The sequence below is a fragment of the Trachemys scripta genome, chromosome 12 (genome assembly GCF_013100865.1).
Source record: "Trachemys scripta elegans isolate TJP31775 chromosome 12, CAS_Tse_1.0, whole genome shotgun sequence".
Taxonomy (NCBI): Eukaryota; Metazoa; Chordata; order Testudines; family Emydidae; genus Trachemys; species Trachemys scripta.
The window spans coordinates 3,087,760-3,106,741 of NC_048309.1; the positions used below are offsets into that span (position 1 = coordinate 3,087,760).

An 18,982-nucleotide genomic window follows, 5' to 3' on the forward strand; every position below is an offset into this window, starting at 1 on the left:
CAAAAGGGGGGAAATAAATCCTTCCCTTCTTGATTTTTTTACACACACTCACACTCTCTCTCTTTTCCTTTTCAGCCCCCTTGCAGACAGGTGCAGATGATAACAGCTGAGTTCCCAGCACATTATGGCTCTCAGGGTAGTTGTGCTGGGAACTGAGGATGGGTTAGAGAGGATCAGCCGGCGGTATCAATTCAGCACCGTGGCCAGCTCCTGCATCAGGGATAGTCTCCTGCCCTCGCCACCTATCCTGCAATTTCATATTCTTCAAGCACCTCCCCCTCCCCTAGAAGACCCCTCCCTTTTGGAGCTGGGGCTATTCAAAGCCCTTTCAGAGCCTCTGTGATTGTTTCAGGTAGCTATAAAGAGAGAAGCAGGTTTTGCCCGTTGGTAACCGGGCTTTTCAAAGATCCTAGAAAAGTTTAGTACAACAAGTGAAACTGTCATTTCATAGACTCATAGACTCATAGACTTTAAGGTCAGAAGGGACCATTATGATCATCTGGTCTGACCCCCTGCATGCTGCAGGCCGCAAGACCCTTCCCTGGACTCTGCCATTGAAGTCCCCAATCCTGTGTTTTAGTGACTTCAAACGGCTGAGACCCTCCTGCTAGAGATCCCTGCCCTATGCTGCGGAGGAAGGCGAAAAACCTCCAGAGGCTCAGCCAATCTACCCTGGAGGAAAATTCCTTCCCGACCCCAAATATGGCGATCAGTAATACCCCGAGCATGTAGGCAAGAGTCTCTAGCCTGACCCTTGTTGGCCATTATGCTATTCATGTACCATTGCTTGGTTTTCCTTGGCTACTATGTTTTACCATTAAACCATTCCCTCCATAAACTTATCCAACTTAATCTTAAAACCAGACAGGTCCGTCGCCCCCACCGTTTCCCTCGGAAGGCCGTTCCAATATTTCACCCCTCTGACGGTCAGAAACCTTCGTCTAATTTCAAGCCTGAACTTCCCCCCGGCCAGTTTATATCCATTCGTTCTCGTGTCCACATTAGTACTAAACTGGAATAATTCCTCTCCCTCCCTTGTATTAACCCCTCTGCTATATTTGAAGATAGCAATCATATCCCCCCTCAGCCTTCGCTTTGTCAGACTAAACAACCCAAGCTCCTCTAATCTCTTTTCATACGACAGGTTTTCCATTCCTCTGATCATCTTAGTCGCCCTTCTCTGCACCCGTTCCAGTTTGAGTTCATCTTTTTTAAACATCCCTTCCTTACAGGAGTGTGTGGGGTGGGGAGTGTGGGGGCATATTCTGCCCAGTTGTGAGCTACGGCTGCCTCTTGCATTTCCCTGCTCTCCCAGTGGTGGGGGTAGAGCGGATAGATGCTGCGTGGGGCATTGAATTGAATTTTAACATGCCGGTCCCAGTATGCAAAGGGGGGCCAGTAGGAAGTTCTGGCTCCTGAGTGGCAAACGCGTTCCTCTGCTGTCTCTCTTGCCAGGAGGACTGTGCGCTTCTATTGGCTAATGCCACTTGCGGAACAACAGCTGGCTTGGTGCTTAATGCTTGCGTCCAGCATAAATCATCCCTAAGTGCCAGGACAGAGGCGCGGGTGAGATCCCAGTGTCATTGCGTGGGATGGGCAGAGCTTAACAGTCCCCCCGTTCCTCCATTTCCCCACCCTCGGAATAGCCAGGAGAAGACACAGAGAAGCCCGCAGCCACCCTGCTCTGGGAGATTAGCCACTCAAACACGGATAGTCTGATCCAAAGCAGCCCCTCCCTGGCAAGAAAAGGACAGCTGGGTGTGCACGGGCACCGTTAAGAGATGTCTCATNCCTCCCTGGCAAGAAAAGGACAGCTGGGTGTGCACGGGCACCGTTAAGAGATGTCTCATGCAGCGAGAGGAAGGCTGCTTCGCCTCGGAGAGCAGCAGGACTCCCGCTGCCCTGCCTGTGGTGGGGAGAGCACATGCCCTGCTCCTGTGTGTGTAAGGCCTGATCCAGCAAGGAGCTGAGCGCCCTCAGCTCCCACAGCAGCCAGTGTTCTGAGCTTTGCTTGTTCCGACCTCTCCCTGCAATGGAAGCGGTGAGGCCCTTTCGTCCCTGCTCACGTGTGCAATAGCTAAAGAGCCCCAGCAAAGCCCCCGTCATGGTCCCCCGTGCAAGACCCCAGTTTGCTTTCCTGCTGTGCTCCAGCTGAGTCAGCGACTACACTGGAGCAGAACAGGCCAGAACCCTCTTCTGCGTCCTCTCCCCATGTCTCACCTGCCCTGCTGCAGCTGGGCCTACCTGTGGAGCTCACAAGGGGCTCCCACGCAGCCAGCACCATCCCTTTCCCCGCTGAAACGTTTGCCCGAGAATGGCCAATGGCGGTAGCAAGGAGGGGGGTTGGCTCTCTCCTGTGGGTGGCTGTGAGGCAGAAAGGGGGTAGATTATATTTGTCAGGGTGGTTATCTATAGAAAGAGCCTGGGCAGAAAACTGAGGGCCAGAAAGCCCCAGTTCTAAACCTGTCTCTGCCACTGATTTCCTCTGACTTTGGGCAAGTCAGTTCACCTCCCTGTGCCTCAGCTTCTCCCTCTGTGAAATAGGGGTAATACTACTGCAGAAGGGCATTGGGGTCTTCTGTAGACCCAGGAGGTGCTGTGGATGCTTCTGAGGGGGCATTAGATTTTGCTCTTGCGAAGAGGAAAAATCTCAAGCCGAACCCTTTGACTATGCGCACGGCTGGGACAGCAGAACTCCCCCTGTCTTGTGCCCTTTCCGTTCTCAGTGCCCACTGTGCTCGGCCGCCTACAGAACGCAGTTTAAATACCGGCCAGCTTATCTGCAAGTCAATTAGCCGCACCCCCTTATTCAACCCACTGATCATCTTCCCTGCAGTTTCTGAAGCAGCGGCCTTACCAACACTGCGCTCTCCTCTGCAGGAGGCATTGCTTTTCTCCTGGCTGAATTAATCATGCGCTGCAACCTTTGGGGAGGAGGAAAAATACAGCCTGCTCTGTTGAGGCCAATTAAAGTCAGTTGAGCTCTTGTGTGAGAGGGTTTTTTTTCTCTGTGTCAACATTCCTTTGGCTGCAGTATTTAACCCCAGCTGGCTCATGGCTTTGTGATGCTGGAGGGGAAAAGACAAAAGGATACGGTTTAAAAGGCAGTTTGACTTGGCCTCTCATTTTGTAACAGTATAGAGTCAGACCACTGGTCTCCAAAGCCCCTCATCCTGGCTCTGAAATCCTCAATGTGGATAATAAGGGGGAGATTTTCACAAATGAGTACGTGTCCCATGTTCCTAAATCCCCTTGTCACTTTAGAAATTCATAGAACAACCTGCTCATAGGGGACATTTCTTACTGGCCCCCCTTGGAGAGTAGCAACTCATGGCTCAAAGCAGAGGGATTTATATATGAGCTGCTCAGAATCTGTCAACACGGTCAGAAATGTTGACAAGTATAATAGGAAAAATGTTTCCCCAGTTTAACAATTTCCTCCCCGTTTTTCAGCCAGTTCAAGTTTGTCTCCCTTATTTTAAAGCCCTATCAAAGCAAAGGTGACATCTTCCTGATCTGTATAACTGGCTAGACCTTTTTGAGAATCCTACAAAGCGTTTGCCCTGAAGGAGAGTTTCTGGCAATGAGTTCCACAGATTAATTATATGTGCTGCTTGTGGGGGGGGGGGGGAGTCCTTTTACCAGTTTTAAACTTGCTGATGGTGCAGAGATATGAACAGAGCCAATATCTGATGGGTAGCACCCAAAGCCTTTGTCATTGGTTGGGAGCATGTGCCAGGCTTTTCCCATTTAAGACAAGCAAAAGCTAATGGGAAATTAGAATTCTTACCAGCTGGAGAAAAGGGAGAGCCAATAAGCAGGAGCCACTCTAAAATCACAGCTGATTGGCTCTAAGGGGCTGGCCCCAGAAGGACATGCTGGGGGGGGGGGAGTTGCTATAAGAAGGTAACCCTGAACTAGGTAGAGTTAATGACAGGGCAGCTGGAGCAGGGGTTCTGCTATATTATGTTACGATCACTCTGGGGCTGGTGCACACCAGGGAAAGAACCAGCTTGACTTTCAGATTCCTGGGTGAGGTTGCAGGGCTCTGTGAGAACTGGGGTGAGGGGGGTCATGCCTCGTGGTCTGAGTCGAGAGCTAGAGCGGGAGTCCAAGGCGGGAGTCAAAGCTGGAGTCCGAGTCATGGGTGGAGCAGAGGAGGATCTGGGATAAGGAGAGCAGGAATAGGCAGGAAGGCCCAGGAGTCAGGCAAGTAGGTAGGGTCCAAAGCGGCTGGCAGTCAACCAGGGATTCACCTAGTTGCTCAGACAACTTCCTATGCTGCCTCCTGGTTTAAGTAGCTCCTCTGAGCCAAGGGGTGGGGCTGGATGCTTCCCCCACTCAGGAGCTTTGAGAGCTCTCATAGCCCCCCTGCTCACTGGTTCTAGGGAGCTGCTGGGAGTGGCCAGAGTCTGAATACTGCCCGGGGCTGCTGGGGTTGCAGACCTGCGACCCCTCACAGGCTGGCAGTCAGGGACAAACAGGTTGTCCTTAGCTGAGATGGGACTATCCTCTTTTTGTGCAGTTCCCTGTTCAATGGGGTCCTGCTCCATGACTGCGGTTCCTAGATGCTACCACAATACAAAAGATCATTGTTAAAAACAATAACTAACACCAAGACAATAACCCTGGCGTGAACACCTCCACCTGCCCGTTTTAGCATAGTCCCTTCTCAGAGCAGCGTCACGCTTGAATTAACAATAAATCTGGTTGGGCTCCCTAGCCTTCCCCAAACCAAGAACGGGTCTGCGGCTCCGCACGTCTTGTGTGGGATGGAATGGAATCCCCCACAGCCCACTCCTCCGAGTCCCGGCGGGAGCTGAGATTAGCTATGTCCCGGACGTTTCCGAGGCCATGTACGTGGGAGAGCCTGAACAGATGAATGTGTAAAGGAACAGGTCACGTGAGACACAGGATAGGCCATAAAGACAGACGGAGGCTGGACAATACACACCTCAGGCAATGAAGGAACAGCCCTACTGCTCCGTGGCTTAGAGACAAGACACCTGAATGTAATGGTCGAAGAACCGTACTTGCCAGAGGAGTGGCAGTAGCTCAAGCTCACTGAGGACCCTTTGGCTGCCTGCCTCTGTGTCCCATTTCCTCAGCACCTGCCTGGCCGGTGACCAGTGACAGAGAACAGTTCCTGCTGCTACTTACCCAGCAGACCGTCTGCCCACTGGGATTACAGAACGCCCACTGGACAGCTGCTGGGCTCCGCAGCCGCCCAGCTCTCTAGAAGGTGGATTTCAGATCATCACTGTGTGTTTGTGCTTTCCAAAGCCCCATGCAGTGCTGATACAGCACTCGCTGCGTCAGGCAAATGGGAGAGCCTTCAATTCTCTGCAAGGGCAAGAAGTGACATGAGCTTCGGCCCTGCCGCCCGCCCTGCCCAGGGCCAGACAGTCATTTTTGTTGTCAGAAGGGGGTCATGGTGCAATGAAGTTTGAGAAATGCTGAGTTAGAGAGCTGGGTCACGCCACCAGGCCTCGGTACTCCCCTTTCCATTGTCACATCTCTTCCTACTATGTTCTCCCTGCTGTGTCCCACTCCTCCCTTGTCTTCAGTACCCCTTCGCCCCCCTAGAGAGACCCCCACTCTGTACGCTATCCAGATGCGCCTTGGTGGCTCCCTGACTCCCTCTGCCTGTCTCTTTTTCCCAACAGCTCGCTCTGCCATTCTCTCTTGCACCCGCTAACACTGTGCTCCCTGTGTTATAAGTGCCTAGAGAGACTGGAACTGAAATCAACAATTGCTCTTTATGAATCGCTATGCCTATCACACTGCTTGTGTCTGTGGCTCTTCGGAGGCCGAAATTTGTAGATGTCAAGGCCAGAAGGGACCATTACATTCACCTTGTCTGACCTCCTGCATAACCCAGGCCATAATTCCTGCCCTGAGCCCGTCACTTCTGGTTGAGCAAAGACATGGCTCAGGCAGCAAACTCCTCCTGTGAGTGCAGTGGTGGGAAAGGAGACAGCCCAGACCTCTCCTACCCTCTGTTCATCCCTGAAATGAATGGGGCAAGTGTCCCGGTCCTGCCCTGCCAGCGTGCTGCGCTTCTGAGCTAAAGGGACTGTCATCCCATTTACCCGGTTTACATATTGGTCCAACAAGAGCTTTCTTCCAGGCTTCTGGAACTTCCCCTGTGTTCCAAGACTTATCGAAAACCAACACTGAAGCTCCAGCGAGCTCCTCAGCCAGCTCTTTTAAAACTCTTGGATTCAAGTTATCCAGACCTGCTCATTTCAAAATGTCTAACTTTAGTAGCTGCTCTGTAACATCCTCCTGAGATACTAGTAGGATGGAAAGAGTGTTGTTATCTGATATGACTGCATCATCAGTTTTCCCCCCAATACAGGACAGAAATATTTATTGAACAATTCTGCCTTTTCTGCATTATTATTGATCATGTTATCATTTTCATCTAGTAATAGACCAATACTGTTTTTAGGATTCCTTTTGTTCCTAAAATATTTTAAAACACCTTATTGTCCTTAATGCTGCTGGCCATAGAGTTCCCTTTGCTTCCTTTATCAATTTTCTATAATTCCTAGGTTCTGAAGTATATTCATTACTATTAACTTCCCCTTTCTTCCATTTGTTTTATATAAACATTTTTATAGCTGCCTTCATTTCCCCTCTAAACAAGATCAATTTTTTAATCAACATGGCCTTCTTCCTTGATTGTGTCTTTTTGAGCATCTAGTAAGGTGTTCTTAAACAATTCCTACTTGTCATTCACATTTTTTGGATTGAATTCTTCCTCCCAGCTGATTTGGCTTGTAATAATTTTCAGCTTTGTGAAATTGTCCTTTTTCCTCCCACGCATTCTAGAGAGGTGCATAAGGAGTCAGTCATCGTGTTCCCTGATCTGGTGGTCCATAGCAGACATCAACTAATACCCCATTTGTGATTTATCTGTTCATCCATAAACATTCAGGATAATTTTCTTCTGTGTTACCAGTGACTCAGAAACAGGTAATGCCATTTTTGACATAAAGTGCTTGTCCCCCTCCCCTTTTGCCCACTCAATCCTTCCTAAAAAAGGTGACAGCCATTGATTTTAACATTACAGTCATATGCATCTTCCCAGCAGGTTTCAGTAAAACCAACTAGATCAAATTCATGCTCACTAATATGCAATTCCAATTCCTCTTGTTTATTACCAAGCTCCTAGCATTGGCGTATAAGCAATGTAAGAATTTCTTCTCTTCACATCCTTGGGTGTCTTGATTGATTTTGTTCTCAGCATCTTGATTTTCTTCTAAATGAATGCCTCTTTGTTCCCTCTTCTCACCCTCCCCGTTTGTTCTGCGGTTAACACCCTCCTCCTGCGAATCACCCCAACAGGTTTCAGGAATGCCAACTAGCTGGAATTTATGCTTATAAATCAGCAATGCCCATGCCTCTTGTTTGGCACCCAGGCTCAGGCAATTAAAGAATTTCTTCCCTTCACATCCTTTGGTTCCTTGATTAATTTTGTTCTCAACATCTCAGTTTTGTCCACAACCTGGCGTTGGCTGGTAAAGAATCCCCCAATGCCTTCTCCCATCCTGCCCAAAGAAGAGCGGGGAGGCTGCAGGTCAGGACTGAAAGGCATTGTCAGGGTTGTCCAAGGGCACTTGCCCCACCCAGCTTGCTTTATGGGCCCAATCCTCTCCGACTGTAGTCAGTGGCAAAGCTCACAGTGACTTCAATAGGAGCAGGATTGGGCCCTGCGCCCAGCTCTCCCCAGCAATATCAGCATTTCACGCCAATCGATACTGAAACGGACACCAGCACACAACCAAAGCGCCAGCAGCTAGAGAGCAGAACAATCGCACAGGATCACTCCACAGACAGGCGTGTCCAAAGGGCAGAAAACTGACTGAGTGTTTTATGAATAATTTTAATTAGTCCAAGGAAGACAACAACAACAACAACTAATTAAATAAATAAGGGCACTGTTTCGAGAAACCCCAGCTAGAAATCCATCTGCTCTGCAGGGCTCCCTGTTAATCGCTCTAGCTTACGATAAAGGACACAGACACGTTACTCAAGGCAGAATGCTCTTACAACATGTGGCTGCTTCAGTAGCTGTATGCCGCTGGTATCGTCGTGGGAGAGAGGAGGAATCGAGTGACTGTTGCACAAACAAAGAGTTCACAGTTCTCTTATATTGGTCAACTGAGTCTTCATCCCCCTCTGAAATAACCAAGGCCACTATTGGATCATCCCCCACGAGAGGTTGGGGGAAGATGGGGGTTCATAAGGCAGGGGAGTGAATGGGCCCCTTCAGCTACTGCAGACTAGGCCCCATATCTAGATAAGAACTGAATGTGTTGCAAGATTTCAGTTCGGTTTTTCACACCCATTCGGTCTCGCACGAGAACACCAGCAGTAAGGGTGGTCAAGCCAGCAACAGGGGAAATGGCTGAAGGGGAGACGTCAGTAAGAAAAGCCTCGCTTGGTTTCCCAAACCTGCCAGGTGTTCTGAACACCCCCTCCTGACGGAAGGCGCAAGGCACAGCTCGCAAGAAAGGCCTGGCATGATTTCCCACCAACCCTGATCTGCGGTGAACAAGACAGTCAACTGGGGGAGCAGTTTGTAGATCAGGAGTCTGATGGAAGCTGACTCCAGCACCTTCACACAAGCCATTGCTTAAGCCAAATGGCATGAGCAGACCAAGCCACAGTTGATTATGTGGCTGTTTAAGGTTCCCGAGCCCAGCCCTCGTCTCTGTTCCAACAGCGTAAAAGGTTGAGATAACCAGGACTACAGTGTAACAAAGCCGGCTGCCAGTTTCTGGTGCTCAGCTTAACAACGCTTTCCTCACCGGTCAGTGGATCTGAAGATCTCGTCCTACACTGCACAAGCAGAAGGCGGGAGTGAGAGAAAGGGCCTCCTTGCAGGTACTGCTGTGAGGCGCTCTTTGGGGACGATTGTCAGACTGAGAACGGAGCAAGCAGTGCCCGAGTGGTATTTGCTCACACAACGAACCCTGCGGGCGAAGCTGCAGGTGCAAATGCGAGTCAGTTTGGAAACTTGGGCCCTTTCTGTCCCATTGCTCCTCTAGGAGCATTGCAAAGGCCAGACGAGCTGCAGCCCCATGTTCTGAGATATGGTGGGGGAGGGGTTCATTTCTCACCAGCGGTGGTCTTTGGGCACCTTGGATAGACGTTTAACCCACTTTGCACACGTGTAAATGACTGTGCAAGGTGCAGGGCAACAGAGAATCAACCCCTCTCTCCCTAAACTTCAGAACAAGGGGGCTTAAGGTTCCAAGATGCACTTCCCTTATGCAACAGTCCCCATGTAGTCCCCTGGAACCCCTCATTCCCGTGCTCTGCAGTGCCCTGGATCCCCACATTCCCATGCTCTGCAGTGCCCTGTGTCCCCTCATTCCCATGCTCTGCAGTGCCCTGGATCCCCATATTCCCATGCTCTGCAGTGCCCTGTATTCCCTCATTCCCATGCAGTGCAGTGCCCTGGCTCCCCACATTCCCATGCAGTGCAGTGCCCTAGATCTCCTCATTCCCGTGCTATGCAGTGCCCTGTATCCCCTCATTCCCATGCAGTGCAGTGCCCTGGATCCCCACATTCCCATGCAGTGCAGTGCCCTGGATCCCCACATACCCATTCTGTCCAGTGCCCTGTGTCTCCACATTCCCGTGCTATGCAGTGCCCTGTATCCCCTCATTCCCATGCAGTGCAGTGCCCTGTGTCTCCACATTCCCATGCAGTGCAGTGCCCTGGATCCCCACATACCCATTCTGTCCAGTGCCCTGTGTCTCCACATTCCCATGCAGTGCAATGTCCTGGATCCCCACATACCCATTCTGTCCAGTGCCTTATAATTCAAGAATGTTTTAATCTCGCTCATTTCTAGAACCAATTCGTTCCCAGTGGGTTCGGAAATCTTTCCACATCAGTGCTAATGCCTTTCTCCAGCTCCCGATGGTTTCTAACAGCAGTCATCCAACGGTCATATTGGCAACTTGCCACAAACCCTGCGTAACTTGCATAAACTGGAGCAGATGGCAGCTGCCTTTATCTTTAACATGGTATATTGGGTGAAGACCACAGGTCCTGCATGCAATGCTCCAACCTGATACAGGAATGTGATTGCCATGAGCCTCCCCACTCCATTCACATTGATGGAGGCCCCTCCATAGGCCACACTTCGGGCACTAATTGTACGCTACTCTCCCTCTGCAGGAGATTAGTAATGTCCATTAAGGTAAATGGAAGTTACTTGAGTCCTGCTGCAGGAGAATATAGTCCCCGGAAGGCAGAGCCCATCTGATCAGCTGCTGCAGTGTAATGGTAAAGCACAGCTCTGCAAGCCACCACGGACACACAGTCCAGTACTCAAGCATGCATGCCCTCTTTCTTTGTATACTCCTAAGGCAGAAATCCACAAATTCGAATCAGCAAAGACTGCAGGGAGGCCTTGATTAAATAGTCCTTTTCTTGTTTCTCATGATAACTTCTATTTTTCTCTGATTGAAGAACTCATGACAGAAAATAATTACCCATTTACAAACAAACCTGGTTTTACAGGTAAATGTGAAAGGATCTGACAATGTAACTGGCATGTGAAACAGACTAGGGTGGAGATCTGTTTCATTTTGGTTCATTCCACTTCAGAATTAAGACTCTCTATAGTCGAGAGTCTTCCAGAGTGATCACAAAGTTCCTTCCAATGACAGCCAGTGATTTTATTCAAGTGGGTGGGAAAAGTGAGGGAAACTCACTTCCTGCCCTAAAAGCATCAAATAAACCCTGATCCTTGGCTCTAGGGCCTATCGGACTCCCAAGCTAATAGAAAGCAGCTCTGGTCTTAAGATCAAAAATTTTCCCAGCCAAGGAACGGATTTCCCCTTCACCTTCAAATGTTTGTGGGTTTTATTATCGCTTGCTAAATTCATTGTTGCCTATTATTCAGCTTAGTCCATAGTTTCAAGCTCTCTGGGTTGGTTTTCTCCTCCATCTTATGAATTCAACAAATAAATCACTGGGCAAAGAGCAGAACAAAAAAAAGAGAAAATAAAAGTAAAGCAAACTGTAAAAAAGAGCCAGTGCTGGATGCATGTGGATATCTGTACCTATATGTGAGGTGAATGTTTGCCAGCAAAAACAGAGGCTTTACATTGAGTGTACATTCTAGTTTACCAGCATCTGGGTGATTTTTTTTTTTTTAAATCTTTCTCAATTACTAGAGATGTCTGATGCTGCAGCCTCTCTCTCTAATGGAATTTTTCCCTAGATACACTTCATTCATCCTAAATATTTATATTTCAATCAAGGGGCTTTCTTCTTCCCCATCCTCCAGACCTCCTTAAGGGATAATACAGTAACATTGAGAAAGCAATGACAGCCTGATTCCATTAAGTTCTCTTCTTAAACAGTCTTACGTTATAATACAAACGGACTCCTTCTTAGACTCACATAAATCAATTGTTCAGCAGATCTAATCTCCTAACAGGTTCATCCTTTCATCACTTAAGAAGCATTTTATCTTATTTAAAGTGATAGAAATTGATGATCGCAGTTTTATTCCTTTAACGGGTTTATTCAGAACTGGTCTCTCGTCACTGTAATTTGGTATTCCAGGGGTTCTTTTAATTCGTTGGAGAGGTTTAATCTTTAATCCAGACATCATTGGAAGTGGATTTTGTGTTCTTATATCAGGTTTATAGCCTAGGGCCAGATCCCTGCGCCCTTTATTCACATGACTAATCCCAAGGGGCCAAACCCACTCCCATTGAGCCTGATTCTGCACCTTCTGGAAAGCACTGAGGGCCCTGATCACCTACTGATACCAGTGTCAGTTACTGCTCTGCATCCGACAGGGTCAGGCTGATTGACTTCAGTGGGCGTGGCGTTTGCTCAACACCTGCACCGATTTGGCCCACTGATTTTAACCTCAGTCACTGATGTACACACGCTGTTTACTGTCCTGCAGATCTTCCTCAAGCAAACCTCCCCAGCGATGTTGGATAAGAGACCTGAGTAAGGATTAAACTGTTGGTTCCCACTGATTTCAGCAGAAGGAGGCTCACGCTCCGGGGCCTAGGTCTTGATCCAAACCCAGTGAAGATAATGGAAAGACTCCCATTGACTTCAGTGCGGTTTTGGATCAGGTGTTTAGCAGGATTTCACCAAGACTTCTAAACGCTCGACAGAGAGTTAAAGAACACAGCACATGAGCTGTAATTAACTACACACAGATCATGACCTCTGGACACCATTAAAAAATGTGGTACTTCAATGGAGTTTTTTCCCCCAGGGTGATAGAGACCATAGTTTGTCCCTGTAGTTTTATAATGATAGCAAGAACCAACCTCAACCTGCTAGAAAAAATACCTGTCTGTGTATTGACAACCCCCCAAAAGCTGAAGAACTTTAATAGTTATTTTATGAATAACTTTTGGAAGCATTGAAATAAACTATGACAAGCAATCCCGTCACAAGCAAAATTACTTTTTTGCTTGTAAGCATTTTTGTTTGGCTATTTAAATATATATTTGTATGTGCCTAGCCACATTTGAATTAAGCCATTAATAGTATATATATATTTATATACTATTATATATGATATATTTATTGCAGTACACTGCAAATGTCACCTTTTGTTTGGATTACTTTCCTATCTAATTCCACTTTTAAACTTCCTACCTACACTGTTTTTCTCTCTCTATGCAGAATATTGTGCTTTACTTATATTTCAGGTTTTATTGCCAAGACGTTACTTCATCTCCTAACTGCAGACCATGTCTCCTGGCATCAGCACAAATGATCAGACTCAGACTTCTGAATGGGGAAGAACAGTTCATTTAAAATGAAAATCTGGAAATTGTTTAAAATGCAAGTCGTTTTCCTATTTCTTTTCTTCTGGACAAAGATCCAGATTTTTTTTTAAAGGCTCGAGGACCGTGGATTTGCTGGTGTGACTGGTAGGTGGAGTGAAGATTTGTGCTGTCCATTTCTCTGTCCCGCTTTCAGAAGTAGAATAGGTGCAATGCAAATATTGTGAAGGATTGGAGAAGTCTTTTCTATTCACATAACTTGTAAAAACGGTCACATTTTTCACATATTCTTCCCTTTTAGTTAGGAACAGTGAAAGCTCAGATTCGATGCCACACAAGTTTTACAATTAACTATTGCTAAAAAGTTGTTTACTGCTGAAAATTATACCCTACATAAAAAACCAAAACACAGACTCTACATGTGCTTTGTGTGCCATCAGTAACCTAGCAGAGGACCACTGATCTGTAACTTTGGCTAGACTTATTACTGCATGTCAGTCAAAGGTCATGAGGAGATAGTATTGTACATGACACAGAAAACTTCCAGATAGCTTGACGCTTTCTTTCATTCTAATGCCAGGGCTTAGGAAAGCAGCTCTTCCCAAAATGAAATAGAAAAAGAAACATTTGGTTTCCAAAAGGCTGCTGGACTAGGTACTTAGTTATATCCAATCGTCAGGTGAGTGTCCGATCTGCATTTTCAATGTCTGTTCTTGCTCCCAGATATTTTCTTGCAGTAGGTGACATTCCAATAATCCTACTCTGCTCCGAGCTGTGGAGTTAATGTAAAACCTCCATGTTGAACAGTTAAAAAACCCCTTTTAGCGGTTTGTTCACCTAAAGAGGAAGCGTGAAGGCCCCAGCGGAACAGCAGGAGTGAGGGGTCTAAGACCCCTGGCTGATTGCTGTAGACTCTGTCACCTGGATGACTTCATTCTCTACCAAGGCTTGTCCCCCATCGCCATTGAGTTGTCTCAGTCTCAGATTTATAGATCCGTAGGTTTTCCTTGGCCCCCGGGAGCCCGGGAAGGTCCGTCTCCGGTACAGCTCCCCTTTGTATATGGAGACCAGCAGCAGCACGGAGAGCAGCATGCCCCCCAAGGTCAGCAGCCCCAGGCCTGCGATGATACACTTGTCCAAGTGGGAGCCCAGGCGCGCGTAGTACATCTCCAGCCTCTCCATCTCCCGGGCCGTCACTGCGGCGGGGTCCACCCGGGGCTCCCGGGGGATGGTGTAGGCGATCACCACCAGCACAATCCCACTCACGAGGAAGATCAAGGCCGAAATGAACCCATAGTCCACAGAGTGGCCAGCGGGCTCCGGCAGGGGCCCATCCTCCGACCTGGGCGAGAGGTCTCCCCGCTGCGCCCTGGCCCGGGCGGCGCCTCCCCCGGGGCCGCTCCCCGCCTCCTCGCCGCTCCGGAACCAGGTTTCCTCTTCCTCCGGCGCCTGGTAGGAGGCGTTGTCCAGGCCGGCGGTGGGAGCTGTCCGCGGTACTGAGCAGCCCCCGGGGCCCTTCCCGAGGCCCCTCAGCTCCAGGGGGCAGGAAGTCGCCATGGGCCAGCAGCTCCCCGGGGCATCCCCGTCAGCGCCGGGTCTGCGGAGACACGAGACGGGCCCGCAGGCCGGGCTGTGAACAGCCCGCAGCTCCCGGGCCGCGCCCCGCAGCGCCAGGGGCCCCGGCGAGCTCAGCGCAACCGGGCGGCCGAGCGGCCGCTCTCCGGGCTCGGGAAGCGCTGGGCAGGGCAGAGCTTCCTCCGCGCTGCGCCCCAGCGCCCCATGGCCGGGCACCCCCCGAGCCCGGGGCCGGCCGGGGGTCACTGCCGAGCGCCTCCGCCGCGGGCTGCGGGTGCATCGCCCTGCGGGTGCATGGAGAAGCCCCGGCCGGCTGCAGACGGCAATGCCCCCCCCCGCCCCCTTGTTATTCTCCTCCTACCTGCCCGGGCCGCGCACTGCGGGCGGGCGGCGCCGGGGGCCGGGCTGGGCTCCGGGCAGCCCGCGGGCGAGCTCCGCTCTGCCACCCACCCTGGGCGCTGGGGGGGGCCGCTGCTCCGGCCCGTGCCGCGCCCCGCCCCCCGGTGCCCTTCCGCGGGAAGGATGGATGGAGGTCAGGACGGCGGCGGGGCTGCGCTGTCCAGCCCCCGCCGCCCCGGGAGTCGAGTCACGCAATCCCCCGCCCAGCTCAGCACCAGCCTCCTCCCTCCCCGGCCCGGCCGCCCGACATTCCCCAGCAGCACCTGGCCCCGCCAGACACACCTGCTCCAAAGCACCCGACTCAGCCACCGGCCAGAGCCCCCGGAACCGGCTCGGTCCCCCGGGGCGCGGCGGGGAGCGGCGTCCCCCCCCCCCCCCCCACCGGCCCCGCCGGGGCCCCGCCCCCCCCCTCGGGCCCAGGGGGGGGGGGGGGGGCGAATCCAACCAGGGGACGGGGCCGGTAAACAAAGGCGCCGCCAGGTTCTCACGCCACCGCCCAATGGAGCAGATCCGGCACCTGCTGCCAGACAATGCGCCCCTGAAAGGCCAGGGCGCGGGGGCACCTACCTGGCTGGGCAGAGCCGGAGCCGCCCTGCCAAGGCGATCGTGCCCGCGGGCTGCTCCGGCGGACCGGACCGGGCTCCCTGCGGAGCAGGTGGGAGACATCCCCTCCGTGCCAGGCAGCCAATGGGGCCGGCTGCGGAGAGCCCGGCAGAGGGGCCGAGCGGGCGCGGTGATGAGAGGCAAGCCAATGAGGGCACATACCTGCGGGCTGGGGGGAGGGGAGGTGCAGGGCGAGGGGGGGCACGGAGCTGCCTGCGAGGCCCAGCCCCGAGCCAGATGCTAAGGCTCAGGCCAAGCGCGAGGAACCAGATCCCGGCTGGCGAGAGAGACCTGCCGGGGAGAAAGTCCGCGAACGCCCATCCCTGGCTGGGCGTGTGCTGGGGGGCGACGCAGAGACCAGTGGGGTCGTTTCACCCGTCACTCAAAGCAGGGAGGGGTCCCATAGGGGCTGGGGCCAGGGCCCCGCTCCCGCAAACTAAGTCAATGTACGTCAATGGACTCTGGGATCAGGCCCTACAGGTTCCGATCTGTGCAATGATGAAGCAAATTGCTCATAGGTTTCAGACGGGTCGCCGTGTTAGTCTGTATCAGCAAGAACAAGGAGGAGTCCTTGTAACACCTTGGAGACTGACACATTTATTTGGGCATCAGCTTTGGTGGGATATAACCCACTTCATCGGATGCGTGGAGTGGAACAGACAGTAGGCAGGTAGAAATATACAGCACGTGAAAAGACGGGCAGATAACACCCTGCAGAGCAGCAGGACCATGCCCCGGCCCTAGAACAGTCTGAGATGCTGAGACACACACACACACCAGTGCGCCTTCCTTGGCACATTTCTCCTACCTGCTTCTTTCATACAGCACGTGACATATTCCAGACATGTCAGATGTTAACCCTTCCATTCCCCAATCCTTGTGGTGACCTGCTGGCATGAGAGTGGTTTTAGTTTATTTGTTCCTAAACGGTGTGTTATTTTAGTTTTAGTGCCTGTACCTAGAGATTGTGTTGTGGGCATAAGTACAAAATGATATGGGGCCTGGGGGTATTCAAAGCCACCTAGGGAATGTAGACCCCAATGCCCAGGCATTGTAATGCTGTGCTATCTCTCAGGCAGCTTCAAAATCTCAGCCATAGCAATACATACAGTTCTTAGACTGACCCCATGCTGATGAGTGTGGTGAACTAACTAGAATAGACTAAAATATTGGACCCCATTTATCTCAGGAGCAATGATTCTATTGTAGCTGACACAGCTCCACCATGGATACATTTGGCCCATTATCACTACTGTTCATAAGATTAACTGTATGGATTACCTTTATCTTCATTATCCATCTCGGAGTAAGCTTTAACGTTACCTTTAAAAAAAATTACCCTATTGCTAATGGGGTTTTTTTTGGAGGGGGGGGGGCGGATTTTAGCTGCTTTGTCACACTTTTTGATTTGACCGGGATGCACCCAGTTCTGTTAACTGAGTCGGCAGGTCTCAGCCCAGTGTAGAAAAGTGTCCACACTGCAGCAGGAACTAAATGGCATCCTTGTAAATAGCCAAGGACTGACTAGGAACCGAGACTGAACTTTCCTCTCCCCCCTAGAAGCAATCTCTGAAGGTCGCGGCTGGGGCACATTGCTGGGGCATTGTGTGGGAGGTTTGTGCTGTCATTCGCTGTCTTGTACCTGTTCCAGGGATACGGGGATCCAGTCTCTGTTTTTGTCAGGTGAGGAATTCTTCCGGGGCAGTTCTCAGGCCTGTGTGACGCAGGAGCTCAGACTAGATGATCACAATAGTCCCTTCTGGCCTTAGAATCGATGCATCTCTGAGCACGACAGTATTGTTTAAAGACGTGTGCATTGAATTTTGTGGTATGCTGCCTGAACATACAATGCAGCCACTCACTCATTTCTCCAATTCCATCTTTGTTCTTTGTCAGACCTCACAACGCTTTCCAGGAGCCTAGAACTCTTGTCCCCCAGGATGCAGCCATAACTGGGGCCTTAAAAGCGGAATTAAAAATAAACAAAAGTGCATCCCAATATGTTAACCACGTGTACATAGATTTCCAGAGCAACACATTCCTAGGGCTAGGAAAAGACCCTCAGAACCAGGTAGATCAGGGTAGATGCTTAATCCAGAATGATACATCCACATGGGAATATGTGTGCATCGGGTGTGCGCATAAGTGTGTGAATAGACAGATGGATAGATACTGACATAAGAGACAGATCTATCGACTAGACAGAGACACTTCTAATTATATTGAATTCATAGTAATAAAAAAATTCCAGCCAAGATGCCCTCTAGCAGAGCAATGATTAATTTATTATCTCACTGTTTTTGTCTGTGAGCTGCTTTTTATGGGGCTCAGAACATGGTGGCCAATATTTTCAGAAGTGACAAGTGACTTTGGGTGCCCAGCCAGCGAGGGTCCAGTTGTCTGAAAGACCTAGGGCAACCAGACAGCAAGTGTGAAAAATTGGGATGGGGTGGGGGGTAATAGGAGCCTATATAAGAAAAAGACCCCAAAATCGGGCCTGTCCCTATAAAATTGGGACATCTGGTCACCCTAGAAAGAGCTGAGCACCATCTTCTGAGAATCAGGCCCCACAACAGAGCAAGCTGAACCTTTAAAGGCCAGGCACCACTAGCTTGTCAGTTACAGGTCTCCGTCCCTTTAAGGCCAGGATTTGGAGAGCATGTGACTGGAACTGGTAACGCAGAGACTGGCCTGCTGGGCTATAAAAGGGGCAGCCTTGCTCTCCCTAAAGTAGAGTGTATGGCTGTGAAATTGGAGCTGTTTACTGGGAGAGCTGAAGGGGAGCAGCTGTGTTAAGTCCTGGCAGAGAAACCTCAGAGGAGCTGTGGAAAGATGCTGATTAGCAGGCTGGAGACTGCCAGGAGGTGGGATGAACCACTACAGCTGAGGTTCACCACAGACAGACAGAGAGGAAGAGAAAGGGAGGCAACACAAAAGCAAGGAGCTCAAGGGGCCATCTGGCTGGACAGCAGCATCCACAGAGCAGTGAACGGCGTGAGAAGCAGAGAAACCCATCACTCTCCCTTCCAAAGGGCAGCAGGGTTTTAACAAGTGGCTGCTGCAAAGGGCCGAGAGCTCCCTCCAGCTCCGCAGTGACTAATGCTCTGCTCTTCTTTCCAGGAAGCGCTCTCTGAGCTCCACTTCCCCAAATACAATCCCACCTCGAGCCCTTGAGCTGTAGGCAGACACGATGCCCTCAACCGTCTTGTCCCCAGTGGACTGCTCCCGGTGTCTGTACACCCCAGTCAATCCCAGGTCCTCTGATGTGTGTCAGAGCTGTAAATCTTCATCCTAGGCACCCACCACAAGGGCACATGTGTGTGTGCACACCCAGGAAGGATGGCTGAGTGGTTAGAGTGCTACCCTGTGACTTGGGCGACCCAGGTTCCGTTCCTTGTTCTGCCACAGCCTCCCTTTGAGACCATGGGAAGTCACTTAGCCTCTCTGTGCCTCAGTTCCCCATCTGTAAAATGTGGCTAACAGCCCTGCCGTGCCCCACGGGGGTGTTGCGAGATGCTAAAATACTGCAGTGATGGGTCCATATAAGTACCTGAGATGTGTGTGAACGTACACACTGTCTACACTTGGAGCCTGGTTCACCATGGTGCCA

The 18,982-nt window shown here is 50.7% G+C and overlaps 1 protein-coding gene across 1 annotated transcript; it reads right to left on the bottom strand.

Annotated features, from left to right (window-relative positions):
• Positions 1-9,591: 9,591 nt before the first annotated feature.
• On the bottom strand, positions 9,592-14,367 carry TMEM74B (transmembrane protein 74B). The gene has a single exon (XM_034788022.1). It carries the CDS (start codon positions 14,350-14,352, stop codon positions 13,681-13,683), a length of 672 nt encoding a protein of 223 aa, XP_034643913.1. The 5' UTR covers positions 14,353-14,367; the 3' UTR covers positions 9,592-13,680.
• Between the last annotated feature and the right edge of the window lie 4,615 nt (positions 14,368-18,982).